Here is a 23,634-nt window from a genome sequence, read left to right as displayed (position 1 = left end):
TTCTTCTCTCAACCCCACCCCCAACCCAAGACAAACTCTTGTAACCTTGGTTATAAAACTTATGCTGAAGAAAAGTACATGTCCACCAGCATTATAATTTCCAAGATAATGCTACAGCTAGCATTACTAAAGGCAGAACTGGCCATCCATCGCAGAGAGGAGAAGTCTCACTCTTCAGAGTGCTTGCTGTTGCTGTCCCACCCAGTGGGTTGCTCTGTAGTGAGCGCTGTCAGGACTGCAATCAGGCCTATGGAGACCCCACTGGTCAGCAGAGTGAAGCAAATGTGGGGTGTGGAGGGAAAGGGGGCTCCAGACCATGACAGATGGGTTTTTTTGGAATGCAGAGTCTGCAAGCACAATGAAAGGAACGGGGAGGGGCTTCTCAAAAGATAGTACCCTTCCTTCTCACTGCTTCTAAACTTTTTTTTAAAAATCCGGTCTTGTTGTGTTCTCTCACGTAGTCAGTAACACTTTTAGAGACATGCTCATGTTATTACCACTATCATAATATGTGACCTGGGAATATAATGGTATCATGCTCCAGCTTACCCTGGGAACATGAAGCGTGATACTACTGGAAATATCATCTAACTCTAATAAAACATTCCTATACAATAGTTAGCTGCAATAAAGGGCGGTTGTATTTTTAAATACCATGATATTCACACCCAGTTTAGATTAGATTCCCAACAGCGTGGAAACAGGCCCTTCGGCCCAACAAGTCCACACCGACCCTCCGAAGAGTAATTCACCAAGACCCATTTCCTTCTGAATAATGCACCTATCACTATGGGCAATTTACCATGGCCAATTCACCTGACCTGCACATCTTTGGATTGTGGGAGGAAACCGGAGTAAACCCACGCAGACACGGGGAGAATGTGCAAACTTTACACAGACAGTCGCCAGAGGCTAGAATCGAGCCGGAGACCCTGGTGCTGTGAGGCAGCAGTGCTAGCCACTGAGCCACCGTGCTACAAAGGATAATAAACACAGCTGCATCAAGAATTCCTGATGACGAGCTTATGCTCAAAACGTCAACTCTCCTGCTCCTCGGATGCTACCTGTCCGGCTGTGCTTTTCCAGTGCCGCACTTTTTGACTCCGATCTCCAGCATCTGCAGTCCTCACTTTCTCCTATATTATAGCATGGGCAAGGTAATATGGGAGTCAACTGAAACTTTTAAAGATGCTCCATTGACTCTTAATTTAGATAATGGCAGGTGGGCTGCAGATTTCACCCAAATTCCAAATCTTCAAAAACAAAATCACAATGAGCTAGGCACCCACCTAGTTTACACAATATCCCGTACTCCTAAAATACATCCCTGCCCCCCCACACACAACCTGCAAGGCCATGTCAAATCCAGTCCCAGATCTTGGGCTGAAAATTAAACCCAGTCGAAGGGGATTTTTTTTTGGGGGGGGGGGCGCGAATAAGAGGGATCGTGCATGGATAAATCATCCAGTGTCAAGCCTGAATTCAACTTGTCATCATTATGATTGTAAGCATTTCAGTAAAGATAAAAGATAAGTATTCTAGATACAGGAACAGGTCTGAACAACATAACAAGCAAGTCTGAAAATAAATTCAGTCTCCAAGGTAAAAGAAAATTTAAATATTCTTGGGACAACTAATACCAATCACGTTGGAGGAAAATATTCAAACCTAAAATTTTTGAAAATAAATTTTTCAGAACAAACTAAAACATTTTTCTAAAAAAGGTAAATATTTGGTTTCCACAGATTAGATATTTGCCAAGGTAAACCATCCTATGTCTCTCAGTTTGGAGATTTTACTGAAGCACAAGTTCCTTTCAAACAATGCACTCTTGGTAATGTCCAAATCTGATTGCAAGATAAAAAGGGTACAGATAAATAAATCTTTGTAGATTAACAGGAGTACACTGCAGTCTAAACTGGAATTTGCAGAATGTTATCACCATCAGCTACAGAGGTCATGGTTTGAATCACCCGACATGAAAAATATTGACGTCACTTCTGTAGCTGTTCAAGATGCTTGTGCATTGAAAATTGAGCCACACGAAACTAATCCTTTGCATTTAATTTCTGTACGACACTCTTGGGAGGACTTTGGCGAGGATAAAAGAGATGTGCTAAAATTATTCCAAAAAAAAATGGGGACTGCCTGGAGAATCTAGGATTGTTCTTTGAGTGGAGAAAGCCAGCAGGAAATTGGGTAAGTCAGAGTTCTGCAGAAAAATTATGTTGGCGCCAGCCAAACAACCAGCACCTAACTATTCCAATCTCATTTTCAGCAATTGGTATATAGCCTTATATACCAACATCACAAGTAAAAGTCAAAAAACTTAGAAATTTTGAGGGTCTCTGTCTCTACTGCCCCAGCAGGCAAGTGATTCCAGATTCCCACCACCACCTGCGTGAAAGGGATTTTCCCCCCCCGTCACATTTCCCGAAGTCCCCTGTCCCTTACCTTAAATCTATGGCTCCTGGTCACTGATCCCTCCACCAAGGGAAAAATATTCCTTTCTGTCTACCCTCAATTTTATCCATCTCAATAATTCCCTCCTCTGCTTCCCCTACTCCTACAAAAATATCCATGGTCTAACTCCAATTTCTCTTCATAACTAAAATTCTCCAGCACAGGCAACATCCTGGTAAATCTTCTCTGCTTCTCTCCAGTGTAAACACATCCCTGTGAATTCCAGAACTGCATACAGTACTCTAGCTGTGGCCTAAACAATGTACAGTTCCAGCGTAACCTCATTACTCTTGAAACATCCTGCCTCAGCTAATAAAGGAATGCATTCTATTTTCCTTAACCACTTCATCAATCTATCCTGCTACCTTAGTGACTGGTAAACATGCACACCAAGCTCTTTAATCCTCGGTGCTTCCTGGGGTCTATTGTGCATAGTGTCTTCTTTGCTTTGCCCAAGTACATCACCTCACAATTATCTGAATTGAATTCCATTTGCCACTGATCAGCCCATCTATATCCTCCTGTAATCCAAGATTACCCTCTTCATTGTTTACCACCAATTTTCATCCACAAAAAACTTACTGATCAACCCTCCTACATTAAAGTTCAAATCAGGAATATATGCACCACAAACAGCTAGGATCTCCACTCCGATCCCTGTGGAACCCCACTGGATACACAGACTTGTAGTCACAAAAACAATCCTCAACCATCGCCTCTGCTTCCTCCCACTCAGCCAATCCTGGATTCAATTTGACAAAATTTCCTTGAACTCCATTGGATTTTTACCTTTAAATGATCAGTTTCCCATGCAGAACCTCATCAACAGCCTTGCTGAAGTTCAAATAGATTAATCAAAAGCATCTACACACCTGGTCACCTCTTCAAAAAATTCAAATCAAGTTGATTAGACATAGCCTCCTGTTAACAAAACCATGCTGACTGTTCTGGATTAATCCCTGCCCCTCGAAGTGCAGATTAATTCTGTCCCTCAGTTATTTCCAATAGTTTCCCTGCCACTGAGTTTAAACTGACTGGTCTATAGTTTACTAGTTTATCCCTTGCTCCCTTCTTTAATAATAGGATCCCATCTCCTGTCCTCCAGTTCTCTGGCACCTCTTGTGTGGCCAGAAACGAAATGAAAATGAATGCCGCTGCCCCTGCTATTTCCTCTCTTCACTCACTCAACAACTTGGGATACGTTTCAACTGATGGCGGAGATTTGTCTACTTATAAGCCTGTCAGACCATTGAGAACATTCTCTGATGAGCTAATTTCATTCCTATATCACAGTCTTTCTCCACGATTCCTATACCCACACAGTCCCTCTCACCAGTGAGCACCAACACAATGCATTCATTTAGAACTCTATGTCCTCCAGCTCCTCGCACAAATTCCACTGTGGCCCTTAATGGGCCCTAACCAATCAAAGTCTAAATATCTTTTTTCTCTTAAGTGTACCGATGAAACAATTTCAGATTTTCCTTTAGTTTACCTGCCATTATTCTATCACGCCTTCTTTTCACTCTTTTACTTTCCTTGCACATTCTATATTCCTTGAGGCCTTCTGTTGTTTCGAGCTGTTAGTAAGTCCCTCAATCTCAATTTTTTTTCCTTTTTACCCAACCCTTAGATATCCAGGGCTCACAGGATTATTGATGCCACCTTTTATCTTCATTGGAAGATGCTGGCCCTGTACTCCCCACTTCCTTCTTGAATGAGTCGTACTGCTGTGTCAGAGACTTACCTGAAAGTAAACTACCCCAGTCCAGTTTGGCCAAATCATATCTGATATTAAAAGCCTTCCTTCCCCCCCACCAAGTTAAGTGTTGGGGAAATTTAAATATCTCCCCAACTATTACTACCCTATTAGTTTTACACTTCTGAAATTTGCTTACATACCTTCTCTGTCGTTCCTCTGACTTTTTTTTTGGGGGGGGGGGCGGTGGAAATTCTGTTGGACACTTCCAATGTTATTGCTTGTGTTCAAGACAAAGAATTCTGATCAGTAAAATGTTCGCAATGGTTGAGCAGTTGGTAAACAGCAGCACAGACTTGGAGAACAAACCAATAATACAAGAGGAAATAGTTTTTAAAATATACACAAGTTGTCTATATTTGGATTGTAGCACCCAAGACTGGTAGATATAGACAACATAGCAAGATGGATATTTGAGGAACAAAAACACAAGGATATAGAGAGATAAGAGAGCCAAGGATTGTGACTGAATTATTCTTCAATAAACAAAAAGGCACTGACTCGATGAGTCAAATGCCTTCCAGTGCTGCATTATAGACACATTTAGAAACAAAAATAGATCAATTGTTTACAGCACAAAGGAAGAGACCATTCAGCCAGTCATATCGTGCTGGCTCTCAGCCTTGTGCCATTCCCCCCACCTCTTGCCTGTAACCCTACACGTTCTTCCTTTTCACATAGCAATCCAATTCCCTCTCTTTAAAGCCTCAACTGAATTTGCCACAATCTCAGGCAGCAATTCAATTCCCAACCACTTGCTGTCTCACAAAAAAATATTCCCTCATGTCACCATTTTTTTTTTTTTGCCAATTTCCCCGATCTGTTCCCTCTCATTCTTGCTCCTTCTACCAGCATCAACATTTGCTGAGACGTACAACAGGATTAGCAGGCATGAAGGACAGACAGACACCAAACAGGTCTTGCAGAATTCAGCAACAGTAGAGGGTTTATGTAGAAGCAAAAAATGTCCCAAAAATATTTTGTAGGAGTGATAATCAAATAGTCTTGCAAGAAAAATGACTTTTAAAGTTGCTACATTGAATGTTCCAGAAACAGACTGATTTGTTGCTGATTTTGATATTTTGTGTGAAGGGGTGACCTGAAAAGTTCTGCATTACAAATATGTAATGAATCCAGGAGGGATTTATAGTCAGAGATGTACAACATGGAAACAGAAACTTCGGTCCAAACCGTCCATGCCAACCAGATATCCAAACCCAATCTAGTCCCACCTGCCAGCACCCGGCCCATATCCCTCCAAACTCTTCCTATTCATATACCCATCCAAATGCCTCTTAAATATTGCAATTGTACCAGCCTCCACCACTTCCTCTAGCAGCTTGTTCCATACACGTACAACCCTGTGTGAAAAAGTTGCCCCTTCTGTCTTCTTTTATATCTTTCCCCTCTCACCCTAAACTTATGCCCTCTAGTTCTGGACTCCCTGACCCCTGGGAAAAGACTTTGCCTATTTATCCTATCTATGCCTCATAATTTTGTTAACCTCTATAAGGTCACCCCTCAGCCTCCGCGCTCCAGGGAAAACAGCCCCAGCCTGTTCAGCCTCTCCCTGTAGCTCAGATCCTCCAACACTGGCAACATCCTTGTAAATCTTTTCTGAACCCTTTCAAGTTTCACAACATCTTTCCGACAAGAAGGAGATCAGAATTGCACGCAATATTCCAACAGTGGCCTAACCAATGTCCTGTACAGCCCTCAACATGATCTCTCAACTCCTGCACTCAATTCTCTGACCAATAAAGGAAAGCATACCAAACGCCTTTTTCACTATCCTATCTACCTGCGACTCCACTTTCAAGGAGCTATGAACCTGCACTCCAAGGTCTCTTTGTTCAGCAACACTCCCTAGGACCTTACCATTAAGTGTATAAGTCCTGCTAAGATTTGCTTTCCCAAAATGCAGCGCCTCGCATTTATTAGAATTAAACTCCATCTGCCACTTCTCAGCCCATCGGCCCATCTGGTCAAGATCCTGTTGTAATTGGAGGTAACCCTCTTCGCTGTCCACTACACCTCCAATTTTGGTGTCATCTGCAAACTTACTAACTGTACCTCTTATGCTTGCATCCAAATCATTTATGTAAATGGCAAAAAGTAGAGGGCCCAGCACCGATCCTTGTGGCACTCCACTGGTCACAGGCCTCCAGTCTGAAAAACAACCCTCCACCACCACCCTGATTTCTACCTTTGAGCCAGTTCTGTCTCCAAATGACTAGTTCTCCCTGTATTCAGTGAGATCTAACCTTGCTAATGGGGAACCTTATGGAACGCCTTACTGAAGTCCATATAGATCACATCTACTGCTCTGCCCTCAATCTTCTTTGTTACTTCTTCAAAAAACTCAAACAAGTTTGTGAGACATGATTTCCCATGCACAAAGCCATGTTGACTATCCCGAATCAGTCCTTGCTTTTCCAAATACATGTTCATCCTGTCCCTCAGGATTCCCTCCAACAACTTGCCCACCACAGAGGTCAGGCTCACTGGTCTATAGTTCCCTGGCTTGTCCTTACCGCCCTTCTTAAACAGTGGCACCACGTTTGCCAACCTCCAGTCTTCCAGCACCTCACCTGTGACTATCGATGATACAAATATCTCAGCAAGAGACCCAGCAATCACTTCTCTAGCTTCCCACAGAGTTCTCAGGTACACCTGATCAGGTCCTGGGGATTTATCCACTTTTAATCATTTCAAAACATCCAGCACTTCCTCCTCTGTAATCTGGACATTTTGCAAGATGTCACCATCTATTTCCCTACAGTCTCTCTCTTCCATATCCTTTTCCACAGTAAATACTGATGCAAAGTATTCATTTAGTATCTCCCCCATTTTCTGTGGCTCCACACAAAGGCTGCCTTGCTGATCTTTGAGGGGCTGTATTCTCTCCCTAGTTACCCTTTTGTCCTTAACATATTTGTAAAACCCGTTTGGATTCTCCTTAATTCTATTTGCCAAAGCTATCTCATTCCCCCATTTTGCCCTCCTGATTTCCCTCTTAAGTATACTCCTACTTTCTTTATACGCTAAGGATTCACTTGATCTATCCTGTCTGTACCTGACATATGCTTCCTTCTTTTTTCTTAACCAAACCTTCAATTTCTTTTGTCATCCAGCATTCCCTATACTTACCAGCCTTCCCTTTCACCCTGACAGGAATATACTTTCTCTGGATTCTTGCTATCTCATTTCTGAAGGCTTCCCATTTTCCAGCCGTCCCTTTACCTGCGAACATCTGCCTCCAATCAACTTTTGAAAGTTCTTGCCTAATACCGTCAAAATTGGCCTTTCTCCAATTTAGAACTTCAATTTTTAGATTTGGTCTATCCTTTTCCATCATTATTTTAAATCTAATAGAATTATGTTCGCTGGTCCCAAAGTCCCCACTGACACCTCAGTCACCTGCCCTGCCTTATTTCCCAAGAGTAGGTCAAGTTTTGCACCTTCTCTAGTAGGTACATCCACATACTGAATCAGAAAATTGTCTTGTACACACTTAAGAAATTCCTCTCTATCTAAACCTCTAACACTATGGCAGTCCCAGTCGTTGTTTGGAAAGTTAAAATCCGAGGGTTTTGGGTGCGTTAACCTGCTCCAGATTCAAATTGCCCTCACTATCAGCAATTCTGCAATTGTATGGTTACATGTTAGAGATATTTTCATCTGCAATTCAAATACCAGAACAGGAATATCTGATAATGTTTTGACATGTGGCAACAGTTTAAAATACAAGATCCAAATTCCTGACAAAGCCGCAAGAATATTCCACTGGTCATCCCTGGGAAAATTAAACTATTTTGCTTCTCAAGTTTCCTCAAAATAAATCTCAGTGGAGCTCAAAATACATGAATTGAGCTTCATAATTCCAGGGAAGACATAGAGTAGTGGTAATACAACTGGACTAGCAACCCAAATGCCCCAATTATGCTCTGGGGCATTGGCTAAGAGCCCACTACGGCTATCGGTGGTATTTGAATTTCATTAATAAAATCTTCAATTCTAAGCTAGTCTCAGTAATGGTGACAAGACCACTGTCATCAATTGTTGTTTAAAGGACAAAGTGGCTCAGTGGTTAGCACTGCTGTCTCATAGTGCCAAGGACCTGGGTTCGATTCCAGCCTCAGGTGATTGTCTATGTGGATTTCCTTTCAGTCCAAAGATGCGCAAATTAGGTGAATTGGCCATGCTAAATTTCCCAGTGTTCAGGGAAGTGTAGGCTTGATGCATTAGGCAGGGAAATGTAAAGTAATAGGGTGGGATCCTCTTTGGAGGGTGGGTGTAGACTTGTTGGGCCAAAATGCCTGTCTCCACACTGTAGGGATTTTATGAAAACTGATTTACTGATTTCCCTCAGGGAACAAAGTCTGTTTTTAACCTGATCTGGCCTACGTGGGACTCCAGACCACAATGTGTTTGATTCTCAACTTCCCTCTGAAACAGCCCTGCAAGCTATTCAGTTCAAGCCTGATTAGGAACAAAAAGAGGCAAACACCAACTTTACCCATGATGCCTCTAATCGGATCAGAAATCCCATAAGGGGAGCTCTAAACTGCACTTGTGCAAAACAGAAACTTTGATTTCATGATTAGAAGACATTGTAAAGTAAGTTCTGAGTGAAATGCAATTCTTGCTATTTCGGAAACACAACAGCCCATCTCTACACAGCAAACTGGCACATGCAACGTGATTAAGGGCCAAGTAATGTTATATGAGGAAGTAAGGGTCTGAAACAGTGAATGTTGAGAGGTGCCTCAAGCGTTACCCAATATAATCATTGAGAGATTTTGGAGAAGATGATTTGCAGCTCAGGTTGTAAGTTTGCTCGCTGAGCTGGTAGTTTTTTCGCTGTAGAGTCTGGTCCATCACCACCTATTGGTAGGTACTGGTATCTGAGAATAGCATGTTTGCTTTCTCTCTGTACTGTGTTCTGTTCAGGATGATGGTCATGCACCCTTTGTCTGCCAGTAGAATTATGATGTGTGTGTGTTTTGGAGTCCTTCCAGAGCTGTCCTTTCCAGTGTGTTGAGGGTGTTCCCTTCTTTCTTTCTGTTTAGTGTTTGTCCTACAGTCTGTCTGATAGCCTGCTGGATTTCTTCCACAAGTCTGTTGTCTTTCAGGGTGGATTCCAGTGCTGCTAGGAAGTCTTTTTGTCCACGTCCCTGTAGTTGAAGCTCATCCCGCGTACTAGGATGGCTTTTTCCGTGTCGGAGTGCGGTCGGTCCGACAGGTTCTTTATCCAAGTCTCTGAATTGTCCGTGTTATTGCTGTGCATAAGCTTGGCCAGATTTTCTTGGAGGGCTAATCTTTTCTGTGTCTTGATCTGCTGTTGTTTAGTGTTTAGATTAGATTAGATTCCCTACAGTATGGAAACATGCCCTTCGGCTCAACAAGTCCACACCGACACTCCAGAGAGTAACCCCACCCAGACCCATTTCCCTACCCTATGTTTACCCCTGACTAATGCACCTAACACTATTGGCAATTTAGCGAGGTCAATTCACCTGATCAGCACATCTTTGGATTGTGTTGATGGCTCATTCTAGCGAACTTGTCCATTCACGGTCAGTCACGTTAGTTTACAGAGCTTCTTGACACAAAATTTCTCATTCGCATTTGTGAAATCGATTGTGGGCATTATTTATCATTTCTCATAGCATCCTGCGGCCATAGTGGCATTTGTGTAGGAAGTACAGTTGTTGGCCGGTAGTGCTCCGTTGGATGGAGTTGGTTTCCCATCTTCCAGCTAGTTTGAGTGTATTGCGTCCATTGTGGTGTTTGAAATTTTGGAGAAGATTTGTAGCTCAGGTTGTGGATCGTTTGTAAGTTTGCTCGCTGAGCTGGTAGAGCTCACGTACAATAGGGACTAAACAAACATGGTTACATTTTGAAACAAGCCAAGAAAGAAAGTTATTCAAAACTTCTAGGAAGCAATCTTAAGAAAACTAATGCAAAAATACAACAATTTTAAACATATTTAATGACAGCAGATTTCTTTCCCAAGCTAACCTATTCCTTAAATGGGATGTGGGCACTTCTGACAGGAACAGTATTTCTTACCCCTCACCAAGTTCCCTTAAATTGAGTGACTTGCTAGGCCATTTCAGCAGGTAGTCAAGAGTCATCCGCATTACTAGGTTTGAAGTCACATGCGGTCGGACCATGTAAAGATAACAGATTTTCCTTCCTTGAAGTTTACAAGTGAAACAGATGGTTTTTACAAAAACAGAGAGCCTCATTGCACCTTCGCTAGAGCTAGCTTTCAAATCAAATTAATAAATCAGGAATTAAGTCCCACAAGCTGCTTTGGTAACATTTGAACCAACGGTCCGAGAACATTAGACTGGGTCTCCGGGTTACTCGCCTAGTAACACTACCACTGCACCATCTCCCCAAAACGAGACACCAATATTACAAAGAAATATTCCAGCATTTGAAACAATACTTTGGTTAAGTGAAAAGAGGATATCCCTCAAATATGCAAGCTTTGAGCCAAAAGAGAAGTTGGAAATAATGGACCTGCATGACATAGTTACTTCTCAAAAAGTATTCAACCAAAGAATAACAATTTGTATTTCAAACTCCTTTAATGTAAAGCATTTCACTAAATTATTTATCAAATCAAATGCCACATAAGGAGTTACGAGCACAAGAAATCTAAAAGTAAGGTCAAAAAGATAGGTTTTAGAAAATGCCCCGACACACACAGAGATTAAGGCAATGGTAGCATGACTGCTGACAGGGCAATGATTAAACACTGGGGAAATACAAGAGCCCAGATATTGTATGTTGATGGGTTGTGGAGCTGCAGAAGGTTATGGAGATGGGAGATCGAGAGGGGCAAGGCTGTGGAAGGGCTTGAAACAAGAATGAAGCAGTCATTGTGAAGCTGGTGATGAAAAAAGGAAACTGGTTTGAAACAGACACAAGTAGTACAGCCAATTTGGGTAACTAGTGATCCATTAATTTTGCATCAACAAAACTGGAAAAGTAATAGGAACAATGAAAATGTGAAGATTACCTGTGCAAGTTAAATAATCAACTGCAATCAACACAGTGCTGCCAGCAGTCACCCTTGACCTTTTGTCAGAAGGTTCACAATAGGCTGCTCTATGACATAATGAACCCAAACTTCCAGAAAGCTTTTGCTAAAGTTCTGCATAAAAACGGCTGACACACAACTTCAAGTCAGTGGGTATTGTAGTGTGGGTAAGAAATTGATTGAGAAAAGGTACAAGCCACAATTATAATGTCGAGGTCGAAAGACGCCTAGAGTTTAAGCTAAAGTTGGAGAGTTGATATACAAATTGAAAGAGTAAAACTATCAACAAATTCTGAACAAATTAGGGTCTTTACTTTAGACAGGAAAGATGGAGGAGGTGATAGGTTCGAGTATGTGGAGCACAGGAGAAAGCTATTCCAGGCAAAGGTGAGGACTGCAAATGCTGGAAACCAGAGTTTAGATAAGAGTGGATGCTGGAAAAGCGCAGGTCAGGCAGCAGAGGAGCAGGAAAATCGACATTTCGTGCAAAAGCCCTGCACCAGGAAAACTATTCCACTCAAGAAGTTGGAGATGTTTATATTCCCCATGAAGATGCTTCCATTTATTATAGATTCACTTAACAGTAGTAGTAGTTACAACAGCAAGAGACATTCAGAGGGGCATTAGATGATCATTTGAATAGAAAAGATGTGCAGGTTTGTGGGGGAAAGCCAGCAGGAAGTAATAATTATGAAATTCTGTAAACAGAAGGATACAGCGAGGGGAAGATGAAGAAAATAAAATAGGGAAAGACTGTGGCAAAAACAGGAGGACCGACACAAACTGTACTAGTTTCTGTGCTGTAAATTTCTACATAATTCTATAGCCCCCCCCCCCCCAGACAAACACTGAGAAGGGGAGGAGGGGTGAAAGAGACATTTATTGTCTAGAGGGTGGTCATTAAGCCCATCATGCCAGTTCCCTGCAGAGCAATCTAGCCAGTACCATTTCCACATTTTGTCCCCAAAGCCCTGCTCATTAGTTTCCTATAAGTACCATCATTCCTTTCCAAAATCATTTGACTGATTTTGCTTCCACTGCCCTCAAGAACAGCAAGTTCCAGATCATTACAATTTATGAGTAAAAAGTTCTTCCTTGGCCCATGAGCCTCAAGGTGAATCCAGAGTGGGACTCCCAGCATTCCCCACCTTGACAACCTTGAGGTGAAGCCCAACGTGGTCTGGAGGAGAGGTACTGGCATGGTCTGGGTTGGAAGGACTGTTAACCTAAACTTTTTATTTCTGTAGTTTTCTAATTTAGTCCTATGATTTTGAACTTGCATACACTAAGGTCTGTAAAAGGTAGACTTTTTATTTCTTTATTTTTCCCCTTAGAATTTGAAGAATCTTTGTCAAGAGTGTAGTGCTGGAAAAGCACAGCAGGTGTGGCAACATCCAAGGAGCAGAAGAATTGATGTTTCGAGCAGAACCCTTCATCAGGGCTTACGCCCGAAACAGTAACTCTCCTGCTCCCTCAGATGCTGCCTGGCTGGCTGTGCTTTTCCAGCCCCACACTCTTGACACAGATTTCTAGTATCTGCGGTCCTCACTTTCTCCTACTTAAGAATCTGTACCTTGGTACATTTGTACCTAAGACACCATCAGCAGTAACTTGTAAACTTTTCTCTGTACTCATGCAGGTACATCTGACAATAAGGCTAATACTAATTCCTCATATGCCCATGTAATTCTTGCCCAAGCTTTAAATATGGGTCAACTAGTCTTGGTCACCTATGAAAATGTATTTTCCTCATCTAGCTTATCTAAGCCCATCATAACCTTCAAACCTTGATGATTTCTGTGCCTCAAGGAAGCAACTGGTCAAAACATTCATTCCATGCTCATACAAAACTATAATTAGCTTTCAATGACTGCATTTTAAGCAATTACTCAAAATTTCCTTAATAATACAAGCTGTCATTTTTTCTACTACAGATGCCAAACCAACATGTAAATTAATGACAGATTTATACTCAACATTTTTCCTTATAGAATCTAGCATTGCAACAATTACGATGTATTGAGCATCTTTTAAAGCAGATTAAGACATGAGAATAATCAAACAAGATCTGGCACTGAACTCCACAAAGGATGTACAGTATTGGGACATGTAACCAAAAGCATAGCAAATACACAACAATTAGGAGAAGGAGTAGGCGCTGTCACTCAATGAGATCATGGCTGATCTGACTGTGGCGTTAACTCCACTTTTCCATCTGATCCTTGATCAAAAAATCTGCAAACCAGCTTCAAACACATTAAGTGACCCAGACTCCACCATTCTCTGTGGGAACACCAAAGACAACTCTTTAAGAACGAGTGCCCTCTCACCTTTGTTCCAAATATGCAAACCACCTCCAAATTTAATCTGTGGTTCCCAGATCCAAATTTGCAAAAAGGAGAAACATCCCTCAATATCTGCCCTGTCAGAACCTTACAGGTTTCTCAATAAGATGCCATAAGATTATCAATGATTTTTCCACTGGTCAGAGGTAAAAAAAAAAAGGCAGCAGAGTCTTAGTACAAGGGGCCACTCATCAGGATCAAAAGAAGCAGGAGAAACCCCCTCACTCAAAAGAGCCATGATTCTTCTGAACACTACATCCCAGAGGGCTGCATATTCTCTATAGTGGATTACAAGCAAGCCTGGAACAGGGAAAAAAAACTCAGGGAATCAAGAATTATGGGAGTGAAATCAAAAAGGGTTGAGGGAGAAGCGAGGCTTTATGGAGAAGATATAGCAAGGTTTACAATGGGAATTCCAGAGTTAAGGGCCATGTGGATATTTGCAATACTCATGCATTGTTGCACAATTTTGGTTACTCTTTCGATTATGTTATTTTCTAATGATTTTCTTCCTAAAGGATTTCTGTCCGATAGACAGAAATTAAAGCACATTATGTCTATCCCAGAACATTGTGGTGGCGTGCTATAGCTCAATTGGGATGCTGGGAAAACATGCACATTTATATCTATTTTGCATTCTGGATCTACGAATAGTGACAATCAAGAATTCAATGTTTAGGTTTAGATTTAGATTAGAAATTCCCGACAGTGTGGAAACAGGCCCCCAACCAATCCACACCGACCCTCCAAAGAGTAACCCACCCAGACCCATTTCCCTCTGAATGATGCAGCTAGCACTATGGACAATTTAGTATGGCCAATTCACCTGATCTGCACATCTTTGGACTGTACTGTGGGAGGAAACCCACACAGACACGGAGAGAATGTGCAAACTCCACACAGACAGTCACCCAAGGCTGGAATCAAACCTGGGACCCTGGTGCTGTGAGGCGGTAGTGCTAACCACTGAGCCACCGTGCCGTTTCCCCGCCGCCTGCCCCCAATGTTCTTACTTTCACATGTACAACCAGGAATCTCTCACTCTGATCATCTGCGTCATCAACCACACATTCGCTGGCCATCAAGTACTCGTGTAAGGTTAAAAGATTAAATGGGAATCTCTATCTGGACATTAAAGTAATATCAAAGGGTTAAACTGCACTGACTGAATGTTCTGGAAGTGGGTGGGGGCAACAGTCAGGCAGGAATGCGAATGACACCCCCACAACAATTAGACAGTCATTTGCTACTACTCCCCCTACTATTATCAAATTAAACTCTCATTCAATCTCCATAAGACCAGAAGACATAGGAGCGGAAGTAAGGCCATTCGGCCCATCGAGTCCACTCCGCCATTCAATCATGGCTGATGGGCATTTCAACTCCACTTACCCGCATTCTCCCCGTAGCCCTTCATTCCTTGTGACATCAAGAATTTATCAATTTCTGCCTTGAAGACATTTAGCGTCCCAGCCTCCACTGCACTCTGCGGCAATGAATTCCACAGGCCCACCACTCTGTGGCTGAAGAAATGTCTCCGCATTTCTGTTCCGAATTTATCCCCTCTAATTCTAGGGCTGTGTCCACGGGTCCTAGTCTCCTCACCTAACGGAAACAATTTCCCAGCATCCACCCTCTCCAAGCCATATATTATCTTGTAAGTTTCTATTAGACTTCCCCTTAATCTTCTAAACTCCAATGAAAACAATCCCAAGATCCTCAGCCGTTCCTCATATGTTAGACCTACCATTCCAGGGATCATCCGTGTGAATCTCCGCTGGACACGCTCCAGTGTCAGTATGTCCTTCCTGAGATGTGGGGACCAAAACTGGACACAGTACTCCAAATGGGGCTTAACCAGAGCTTTATAAAGTCTCAGTAGCACATCAGTGCTTTTATATTCCAACCCCCTTGAGATAATTGATAACATTGCATTCGCTTTCTTAATCATGAACTCAACTTGCATGTTTACCTTTAGAGAATCCTCAACTAGCACTCCCAGATCCCTCTGTACTTTGGCTTTACGAATTTTCTCACTGTTTAGAAAGTAATCCATTCTTCTATTCTTTTTTCCAAAGTGCAAGACCTCGCATTTGCTCACATTGAATTCCATCAGCCATTTCCCGGACCACTCCTCCAAACTGTCTAGATCCTTCTGCAGCCTCCCCACTTCCTCAGTACTACCTGCCTGTCCATCTAACTTTGTATCATCGGCAAACTTCGCTAGAATGCCCCCAGTCCCTTCATCCAGATCATTAACATATAACGTGAACATCTGCGGCCCCAACATCTCTTCCATACTTTCATAGCAATCCCCAGCCAATCAGGTTTGCTTGTATGATCATCCCCAATGCTGAGGCGTATCACACCTACATTGTCTGAGGAAGAGGTAGAGCCCAGACTCATTTGCAAGATAACCCCAAAACTAGGACACATCGCATCTATATTATCTTGGAGAAATCACTGAGTCAGGAAATCATCAGCATAATGATCCTCTAGGGTTAGGGCATTACCATTATTTCTGAGAATGATATCTCATTTTACCATTGTACCTGGGATGACATGTGGTTTGGGGGGGGGGGAGAGAAAGAGGAGAAGAGAGAAAGTGGCCAGTGTATCTATAAGCATTGCCAACTGACCTCTACGTAAAAGGAATCTATTTTCCTTGTTCGGGATCTCTTTTTTTGACTCTACTTCACATGCCTGTAAAAGGGTCAAAAAGGGGTCACCCAGCTTGTACAAACTTTAATAAACTAACTGTTTGCAGAAGTCAGTGTGCGCAAATTGCATCTCGTATGTGAAACCTCAGGAACAGAACACTAGAGTCCAAATGAAATACAGAACTACTGATTCATACGCAAGGTGGATATTCACTGCACGTCATCCCAAAGCACTGGGATTTATTCCACTTCACCCATATTTGTGTTTCTTTTTGCTTCAAGGAGTTATCTACTTGACTTTCAAATTAGGAATGTTAATCTCCATTTATGACAAAATATTTCATATCCATTCATTACACTAATCCCAAACCCATGTCTCCAATTACCATTGACTAACAATTTTCTTTATTATTGACCTTTGCACAAGACATTAAGAATTTTGAAAAGCTTTTACCCGTCTGCGAAAGATTTCCCACTTTAAAGAACCTTCCTTCATAAAGTACAACCTTTCATTCACGGTTGAATGAATTTGCACTGTACCTTTAACATGACAGGCACACTTCCTAAGCGGAGTGCCCAAGCTGCACACGATATTCTAAATGAAACTCAACCAATTCAAATAGTACTTCCTATTGTTATTTAATAAATAACATTCCCACAAATCGAAGCCAAAAATCTACCGCATTGGTATTCAATAACAAAGCCTTCCACCCACCCACCACCGTACTGACATTTTACTTTTGAAAGATATGCTGGTCAATTTCCTAACTTATCTGTTTGCAGGGCTTAGAAGTTTGTGGACCCAGCACATTATTTTTAAAGCAAGAAATCCCACCCTTAATGGCGAAATTAACACACATTGTAAAAAGTGAGATCTTCTATTTTTCAAACAATACACGAGACGACGGAATGGTTGACAAATAACAGAGTGCAAACAGTCTCATCAGTTCAGTTCCTGAGGAACTTGCCTCTCTTAGCAAACTGCTGGTCACTCATTCCCACTATTTCAACACACACAAAAAAAATCAGAGTTTGAGGTGATCACTCCCTCTACAGATGGCGTTTAAACCGTGCTTAAAATGAAGAGGGAAAGCACGTTACTTCATGGGTCAAAGCAACTAAATCTCTAGTCACCGAATTCTTTTATTCACTTCCATCTTAAATCAACGCACTACTCGAACAGATAGACAATTGCAACAAGGTATGATACTCATCTTTTGTGCACTGTGGTAACACAGATTCCAACTCAGATTACACTTGGCCCAGTTTTTAAAAAAAAAATCAGATTCAACCTCTCATTAATCACATTTACAATACATGGCGAATCGACCCATCGTGCCAGCTCTTTGAAATAATTAAGTTCCATTCTTTCCGCAAAGGGCCTTACAATTACGAAGTATACGTACAATTTAATACTCAGCCAACTTTATTTAATTCTAGGATTAAATTTAATCCATGTTCATGGGAACGCTATTTCCCCTAGAAGAGGGGGAGAAATGTACGCATTAAGCTTAAAACAGGATTTAATGAATTGTTTCCCCCCCCCCCAAAAGGTAAACTGTTTCTTAGGTTAAATTGCATTGTTTAGGCGAAACACAAAGGGCGGAAGGAATCGGTCAAAAAGATGCTAATTAATTCACCTCGCCTCTCCTGACGGGCATTTCCTGATGAAACGACGAGCTGGATTTGTTCCCAGCTGTTTTTCACATCAGAATTGGTTTGAATCCTTCCCCACAATGAATTGAGTTACAGATTAAACATAAAAGTTGTTGTATTTTTCCCCACCCCCAGTCTGTGGAGGCTTCCCTGAAACTCACAGCTCAGCTGCTCACAACATTCTTATTCAAGGTTCGGGAGCATCCACTGCAGCCGAGGGGGAGCAGGGAGGTTGATGCAGGGGCACATCGACCTCGACCGAAGGGCTCTGAACCTTCATCATTTCATTTATTAGAAGGAGCTCAATTCTTTTCTTTCATTGTATAAATGTGTCGTAGAACATTTTAAAACTGGTGGATGTGCCACCCCTTTGATCTGTGGAACCCCCACCCCCTCCCCCAAACGTGTGCTGCTCCACATGTAGCAAAGGTTGGGAACGCCCAGTATAAATTTGGAAGTCCGTGAATGCTCGTAATCCAAGGATTCAGCGACAAAGTTCGCATTTAGAAGAGGTATGGGACATGAAAATTAATTTCATACGAGATGTTACCAAAACGTTCACTGAGTAATCTTCGTGAATATTGAGTTGCAAGTTTGGGCGTTCAAATCCCTCGCACACAAAATTCAGGCTAATAGTAAAGGACAGGTGCTGTCTCTCGAATGAGATAATACATTGGCTCCCTCCGGGGGGGGGGGGGGATGAGAGTTGGCGTGGTCCTAGTCTCTCTTCATCTCTGAACCAATATCACGAAAACAGGTGGTCAATCTCACATTTCTATTTATGGGAGCTTGCTGTGTTTTGACTCTTCGAAGTTGGCAATATTTCATTGCCTCTGGGGAGTTGAGGTCGTAAATGACACTATAAACGTGCAAGTTATTTAGACTCGCACAATGAGGTTTATAAATTCAAATTATGATATTACTGTAATAGTCCTGGCAGTGCCCACTAAACAGCAAAAGCATTGAGTCAACTGGCACCATATGTACTCCATGGTCACCTCTGTGCAGAAGGTCCAAGCATCAGAGTAGGAGAGGGATGAGGAAGACAAGATAGGGGAACATGGGCGAAATGGGGTAGCTTATCTTTTCCCACAAATCCCTAAACATTATGCTGGAGTTCCTCTTCTCTGCAAAATAACATCAAACTTGCACATGCCCCCAAGGAAGTTCCCAAATCAAAGCAAGGCAGGCACTATGAGGAAAACTATATAATATGCCACATGTATTCAACCAAAAGGCACCATTAAACTAAATGTTGATGTCATGATGGACAACATACCCAGCAAGAACTGGACAGCATCCAGGCTTGGGATCAGATAAGAGGCAAATAAAGTTCATGCCACACAAGTGCCAGATAATGAACAAGATGGAAGTGAACCATCTCACCATAATAGTCCATTGCTGAACCCCATCCCAGCCCACTGTGATCATCCTTCCACCACTGGCAAGAAATTTAACTGAACCAGCCACATAAAATACTATGGACAAAAGTCAGAGGCTGGAACTCTGCTGCAAGTTATTTATCTATTCATGTCTCAAAGCTCAGCTATCTACAAGGCATAAGGCAGGGGTTTGATTGAATACTTTCCACTTTCCAGGATAAGAGCAACTCTATAAAGACTGAAGAAGTTGTGCATCATCCAAGACAACACAATTTATTTGATTGATACCCTACCCACCACCTTCAATATTCACTGTCTTCACCACTGATTCATGATGGTAACAGTGTGTCCCATCTACAAGAGGCACTGCAAAAACTCATCAAAATTTCTGCAATGGCATCTTTCAAATCTGTGGCCCTTGCCAACTGGAAGGACAAAGGCATTAGATGCATTTCTCTCCAAGCCAGACAATATACTGACTTGAAAGTATATTGCCATCTTTCACTGTTACTAGGTCAAAACCATGGAACTCTCTCCCTAACAGCACCATTTGTGTATCTAAATCACAAAGACGGCAATGGTTCAAGAAGGCAACTCACCATCGCCTTTAAGGATCAATTAGAGGTGAGAAATAAATGCTGGTTTTTCCAGCAACGGTCAAATTCCATGAAAGAATCTAAATAGCAAGAACTTACATTTATATAGCACCTATAATGTCGTAAACAATCTGAGATGTGTCATAAGAGCAAACTGTTGACCCCACCCTAAAATGATAGGCCTAAATCCAGCTGGAAAGCACTAATTAGAAAATAATAATCAACAAAATTAATGAAGTGAAAGAAAAACTAGAATTGAATTTTTTTTGTTTCTTAAAAGAAAATCATGTGAAACCCTGTAATTGAATTAAAATGAATTTATTGTCACGTGTACCGAGGCACAGTGAAAAGCATTGTCTTACAAGCAATACAGGCAGATGTGTGGTTCTGGTAGGAATGTTGTGTAATGTGACCAGGCTAATGACACTTGCTGTACCCTGCTTGGTCTGAAAACAACATGGGATCTTTAATCTTGGCTTTTTGACAGATTCCATCCAAGTGGAAAGAATTGATGCTGACTGCTCAAACTGTTTGAGTTATCAACTACGGAGGATGATTATTACAAAAAAAGCATTCACTAAGATCTTGGGATGTATTTATGCTAGGATTGGTGTCTGTAATTCAGATCCAGCTGTGTCACCAACATTGGATGCATGTGTTTCTGGAGGTTTTGTCACAAGAACCCTTATAACTGTTTGTCCAATACATCTAATCTTCACAGGCTTGTTAAAAACCTTAATTTGTTTATGTATTTTAATGATTCAGTTGATTGTCAAATTTGCATATATTTGGCCACTTTTGGAATATTGTGTGCGATTCTGGTCTCCCTTCTGTAGGAAGGATGTTGTGAAACTTGAAAGGGGTCAGAAAAGATTTATAAGGACGTTGCCAGGGTTGGAGGATTCGAGTTATAAGGAGAGGCTGAACAGGCTGGGGCTGTTTTCCCTGAAGCGTTGGAGGCTGAGGGGTAACCTTATAGAGGTCTATAAAATCATGGGGGGCGGGCACAGATAGGGTAAATAGACAAGGTCTTTTCCCTAGCATGGGGTAGCACAGAACTGGAGGGCATAGGTTTAGGTTGAGAGGGGAAAAATTTAAAAGGGATCTAAGGGGCAACTTTTTCACGCATATGGTGTGCATATGGAATGACCGCCAGAGGAAGTGGTGGAGGCTGGTACAATTACAACATTTAAAAGGGACCTGGATGAATAGGAAGGATTTAGGAGGATATGGGCCAAGTGCTGGCAAATGGGACTAGCTTTATTTAGGATATCTGGTTGGCATGAAGGAGTTGGACTGAAGGGTTTGTTTACATGCTGTACATCTCTATGACTCCTTAACATGATAACATCATAATCTTATGCTTCTGAATATACTACTATACTGACAAAGTGATATGAATAGTCTAAGTGCAAGTGTAAAACTGTGGCAAATTGATTTCAATGAAAGTTAATATAAAAGTAAATATATTTGGACTTAAAAAATACAAAGCTTCTAAAGGTTGGAAAGCTAGAACAGTAGAGGCCCAAATAGACTTGCCAGTGTACGTACACGTCATTAAAATGTCATGAATTAGTATACAAATAAGGAAATTGATTAATTTCATATTGGGCTATAGATCCAGATGTCTATATGCAAGGGGATGGATGTAATAATTGAGCTACAGAAAACCCTATATATAAAACACCTGGAACAGTATTGCGCTCTGCAACTCAGGAATTATATATTGGCAATGGAGGCAGTGCAACATCGATTTTACTAGAATGATACATGAACTCCAAGTGTTACGTGAGGAGAAATTATGCAATCTAAAGTTGGATTGCCTTAAATTTAGAAGATTGTGGGGTGATTTGATTGAAGTTTTACAACTCTTAAGGGGAACAAAAAAGGTGGATAGAGAGAAACTCTTTTCTTTGGTCAGAATGTCTAAGGCTAGAAGACAGAGTTGAAAAATAACAGACAGACTTTTTGTCTGTAAGCGTACAATATTAATAGAATAGTAATTTATTGTCACTTGTATTTTTACAAAAAATACAGTGAAAAGTGTTTTAAGTCACCATACTCCAGCCCCTATATGAATGATAAATCATATATTTCAAAAAATTAAGACAAAGCCCATCAATATACAATTCACCGCTCAAGGGTTCCCAAGGTCAAGGATAACAACTATACAAAGGATAATATAAATGCATAAATGGTAATTTATGCTAGATTAACTGCTGATTTTAATACCGAGATTGACAAAGCTTTTGTTAACCAAAGGTATTAAAATGACATGGATGAAGGCAGTCATGCAAAATTTGATCAAAATCGGCCATGATCACATTGAAAAGTAGATTTGCTTGAGGGACTGTATTGTCTCCTGTTGTTTCCTGTGTGAGAAAGTTATTTATTATATGACTTGTATTTTGCTGGACTGTAAATACAACAGCTTTTAATAATCCCCTCTCTAATATTTTTACAACAAATAAATGCTCAAAGGAAATGCTCTCATTATTTCATTCCCAGGTGTTACTCCCAGCAGTGTCCTGGAAATAAATATTCAGTTCCTCGAGATCCCAAGTCTTTGCTCCAACCTGGCAAAAATGTGTTCATGTTACCTGCCCCTTGCTATGAAAAACTAGGAGCTTTCCTTGAGACAGCCATGCACCTGATACAACAACGTCTTGTATTTGTACTGTGCCTTCAATGGAGTAAAACCTTCTAATCTGCTTCTTCTAACAAAATATGAGTCCAAGCCACATGAGGAGATATTAAGAGAAGTGACCTAAAACGTGTTCAAAAAGATAGATTTAGAGTGAGGTAAATGAGGAGAAAGAAGAAGTGGAGAAGTTTAAAGAGAGAATTTCAGAACTCGGGGCTCAGTTAGCTGGAGGCAGGGCAGTTCATGATTGAAGGATTAAAACTGGACATGTTCAAGAGGCCAGTTTTGAATATATTTAAGAAGATTACAGAGTTGGAAGAGCTTGCAGAGATAGACCATTGAGGGCTTTTAAAACAAGAATGTTAATTTTAATATTGAAGTGCTGGAAGACCAGAGGCCAGTGTAGATCAGAAAGTGCAGAGGATGATAGGAGCTTTCTTTCAACAGTAACTGTTCAAAAAAGATAAAAGCAGGGAGGAGAATGTGTCCACTCATTTAAACAATGATGTTGAAGGTAGCTAGGTTAATTAAACTTAGGCGCATGGCAAAAGTCTGATGCTCTACCGACTGAGCTACCCGGGCGCATGGCCTCATTCCTGATGAAGGGCTTTTGCCCGAAATGTCGATTTTTCTGCTCCTCTGATGCTGCCTGACCTGCTGTGCTTTTCCAGCACCATTCTAATCTTGACTCTGATCTCCAGCATCTGCAGTCCTCACTTTTGCCTAATGAAACTCAGATACAGTTGAATATAATTGTACTGACTCAGATTGAGGTTACTGTAGGTTTAAAGGAAATCTTTTGAAATGCAACAATACCCAGAGGTTATTGGTCTAGGCCACAGCCAGACATTGTACTGCAAAACAGCTGACAAGACCATGATCAAATCAGTGCATTTAATTCAAACACGTTTGACTCCTAACGTTGAATGACAATTTCTATTTTTTTTAATTAGGAGCGATCAAAATGTCTATTTTGTGGTTGTGAAGTGCTCACAGGGTAATACCTTACCTCTGAGTCAGAAACCTATGGGTTTCAGAGACTTGAATTATGACCTCGGCTGACATTTCCAAT

General features: G+C 41.4%; 1 protein-coding gene across 2 annotated transcripts in view; it reads right to left on the bottom strand.

The window, feature by feature from the left end:
* tjp2a (tight junction protein 2a (zona occludens 2)) overlaps positions 1 to 23,634 on the bottom strand; it is a 141,603-nt gene that overhangs the window by 101,939 nt on the left and 16,030 nt on the right. The window contains exon 1 of one of the 2 annotated variants that reach the window (XM_043716815.2): positions 17,925 to 18,059. The exons of the other annotated variant lie outside the window; for it this stretch is intronic. Within the exon in view, the coding sequence (XP_043572750.2) occupies positions 17,925 to 17,945 (21 nt within the window). The 5' untranslated portion in view covers positions 17,946 to 18,059. Of the gene's footprint in view, positions 1 to 17,924; positions 18,060 to 23,634 lie in introns of those variants that run through there. 2 annotated transcript variants of the gene reach the window in all.

Source organism: Chiloscyllium plagiosum, unplaced genomic scaffold, assembly GCF_037043375.1.
Source record: "Chiloscyllium plagiosum isolate Xiang-an unplaced genomic scaffold, Cpla_swu_hap1 HiC_scaffold_2, whole genome shotgun sequence".
Lineage (NCBI taxonomy): Eukaryota > Metazoa > Chordata > Chondrichthyes > Orectolobiformes > Hemiscylliidae > Chiloscyllium > Chiloscyllium plagiosum.
Note: the sequence above shows the minus strand (reverse complement) of the source record. Positions and strands in the feature narration are given on the sequence as shown.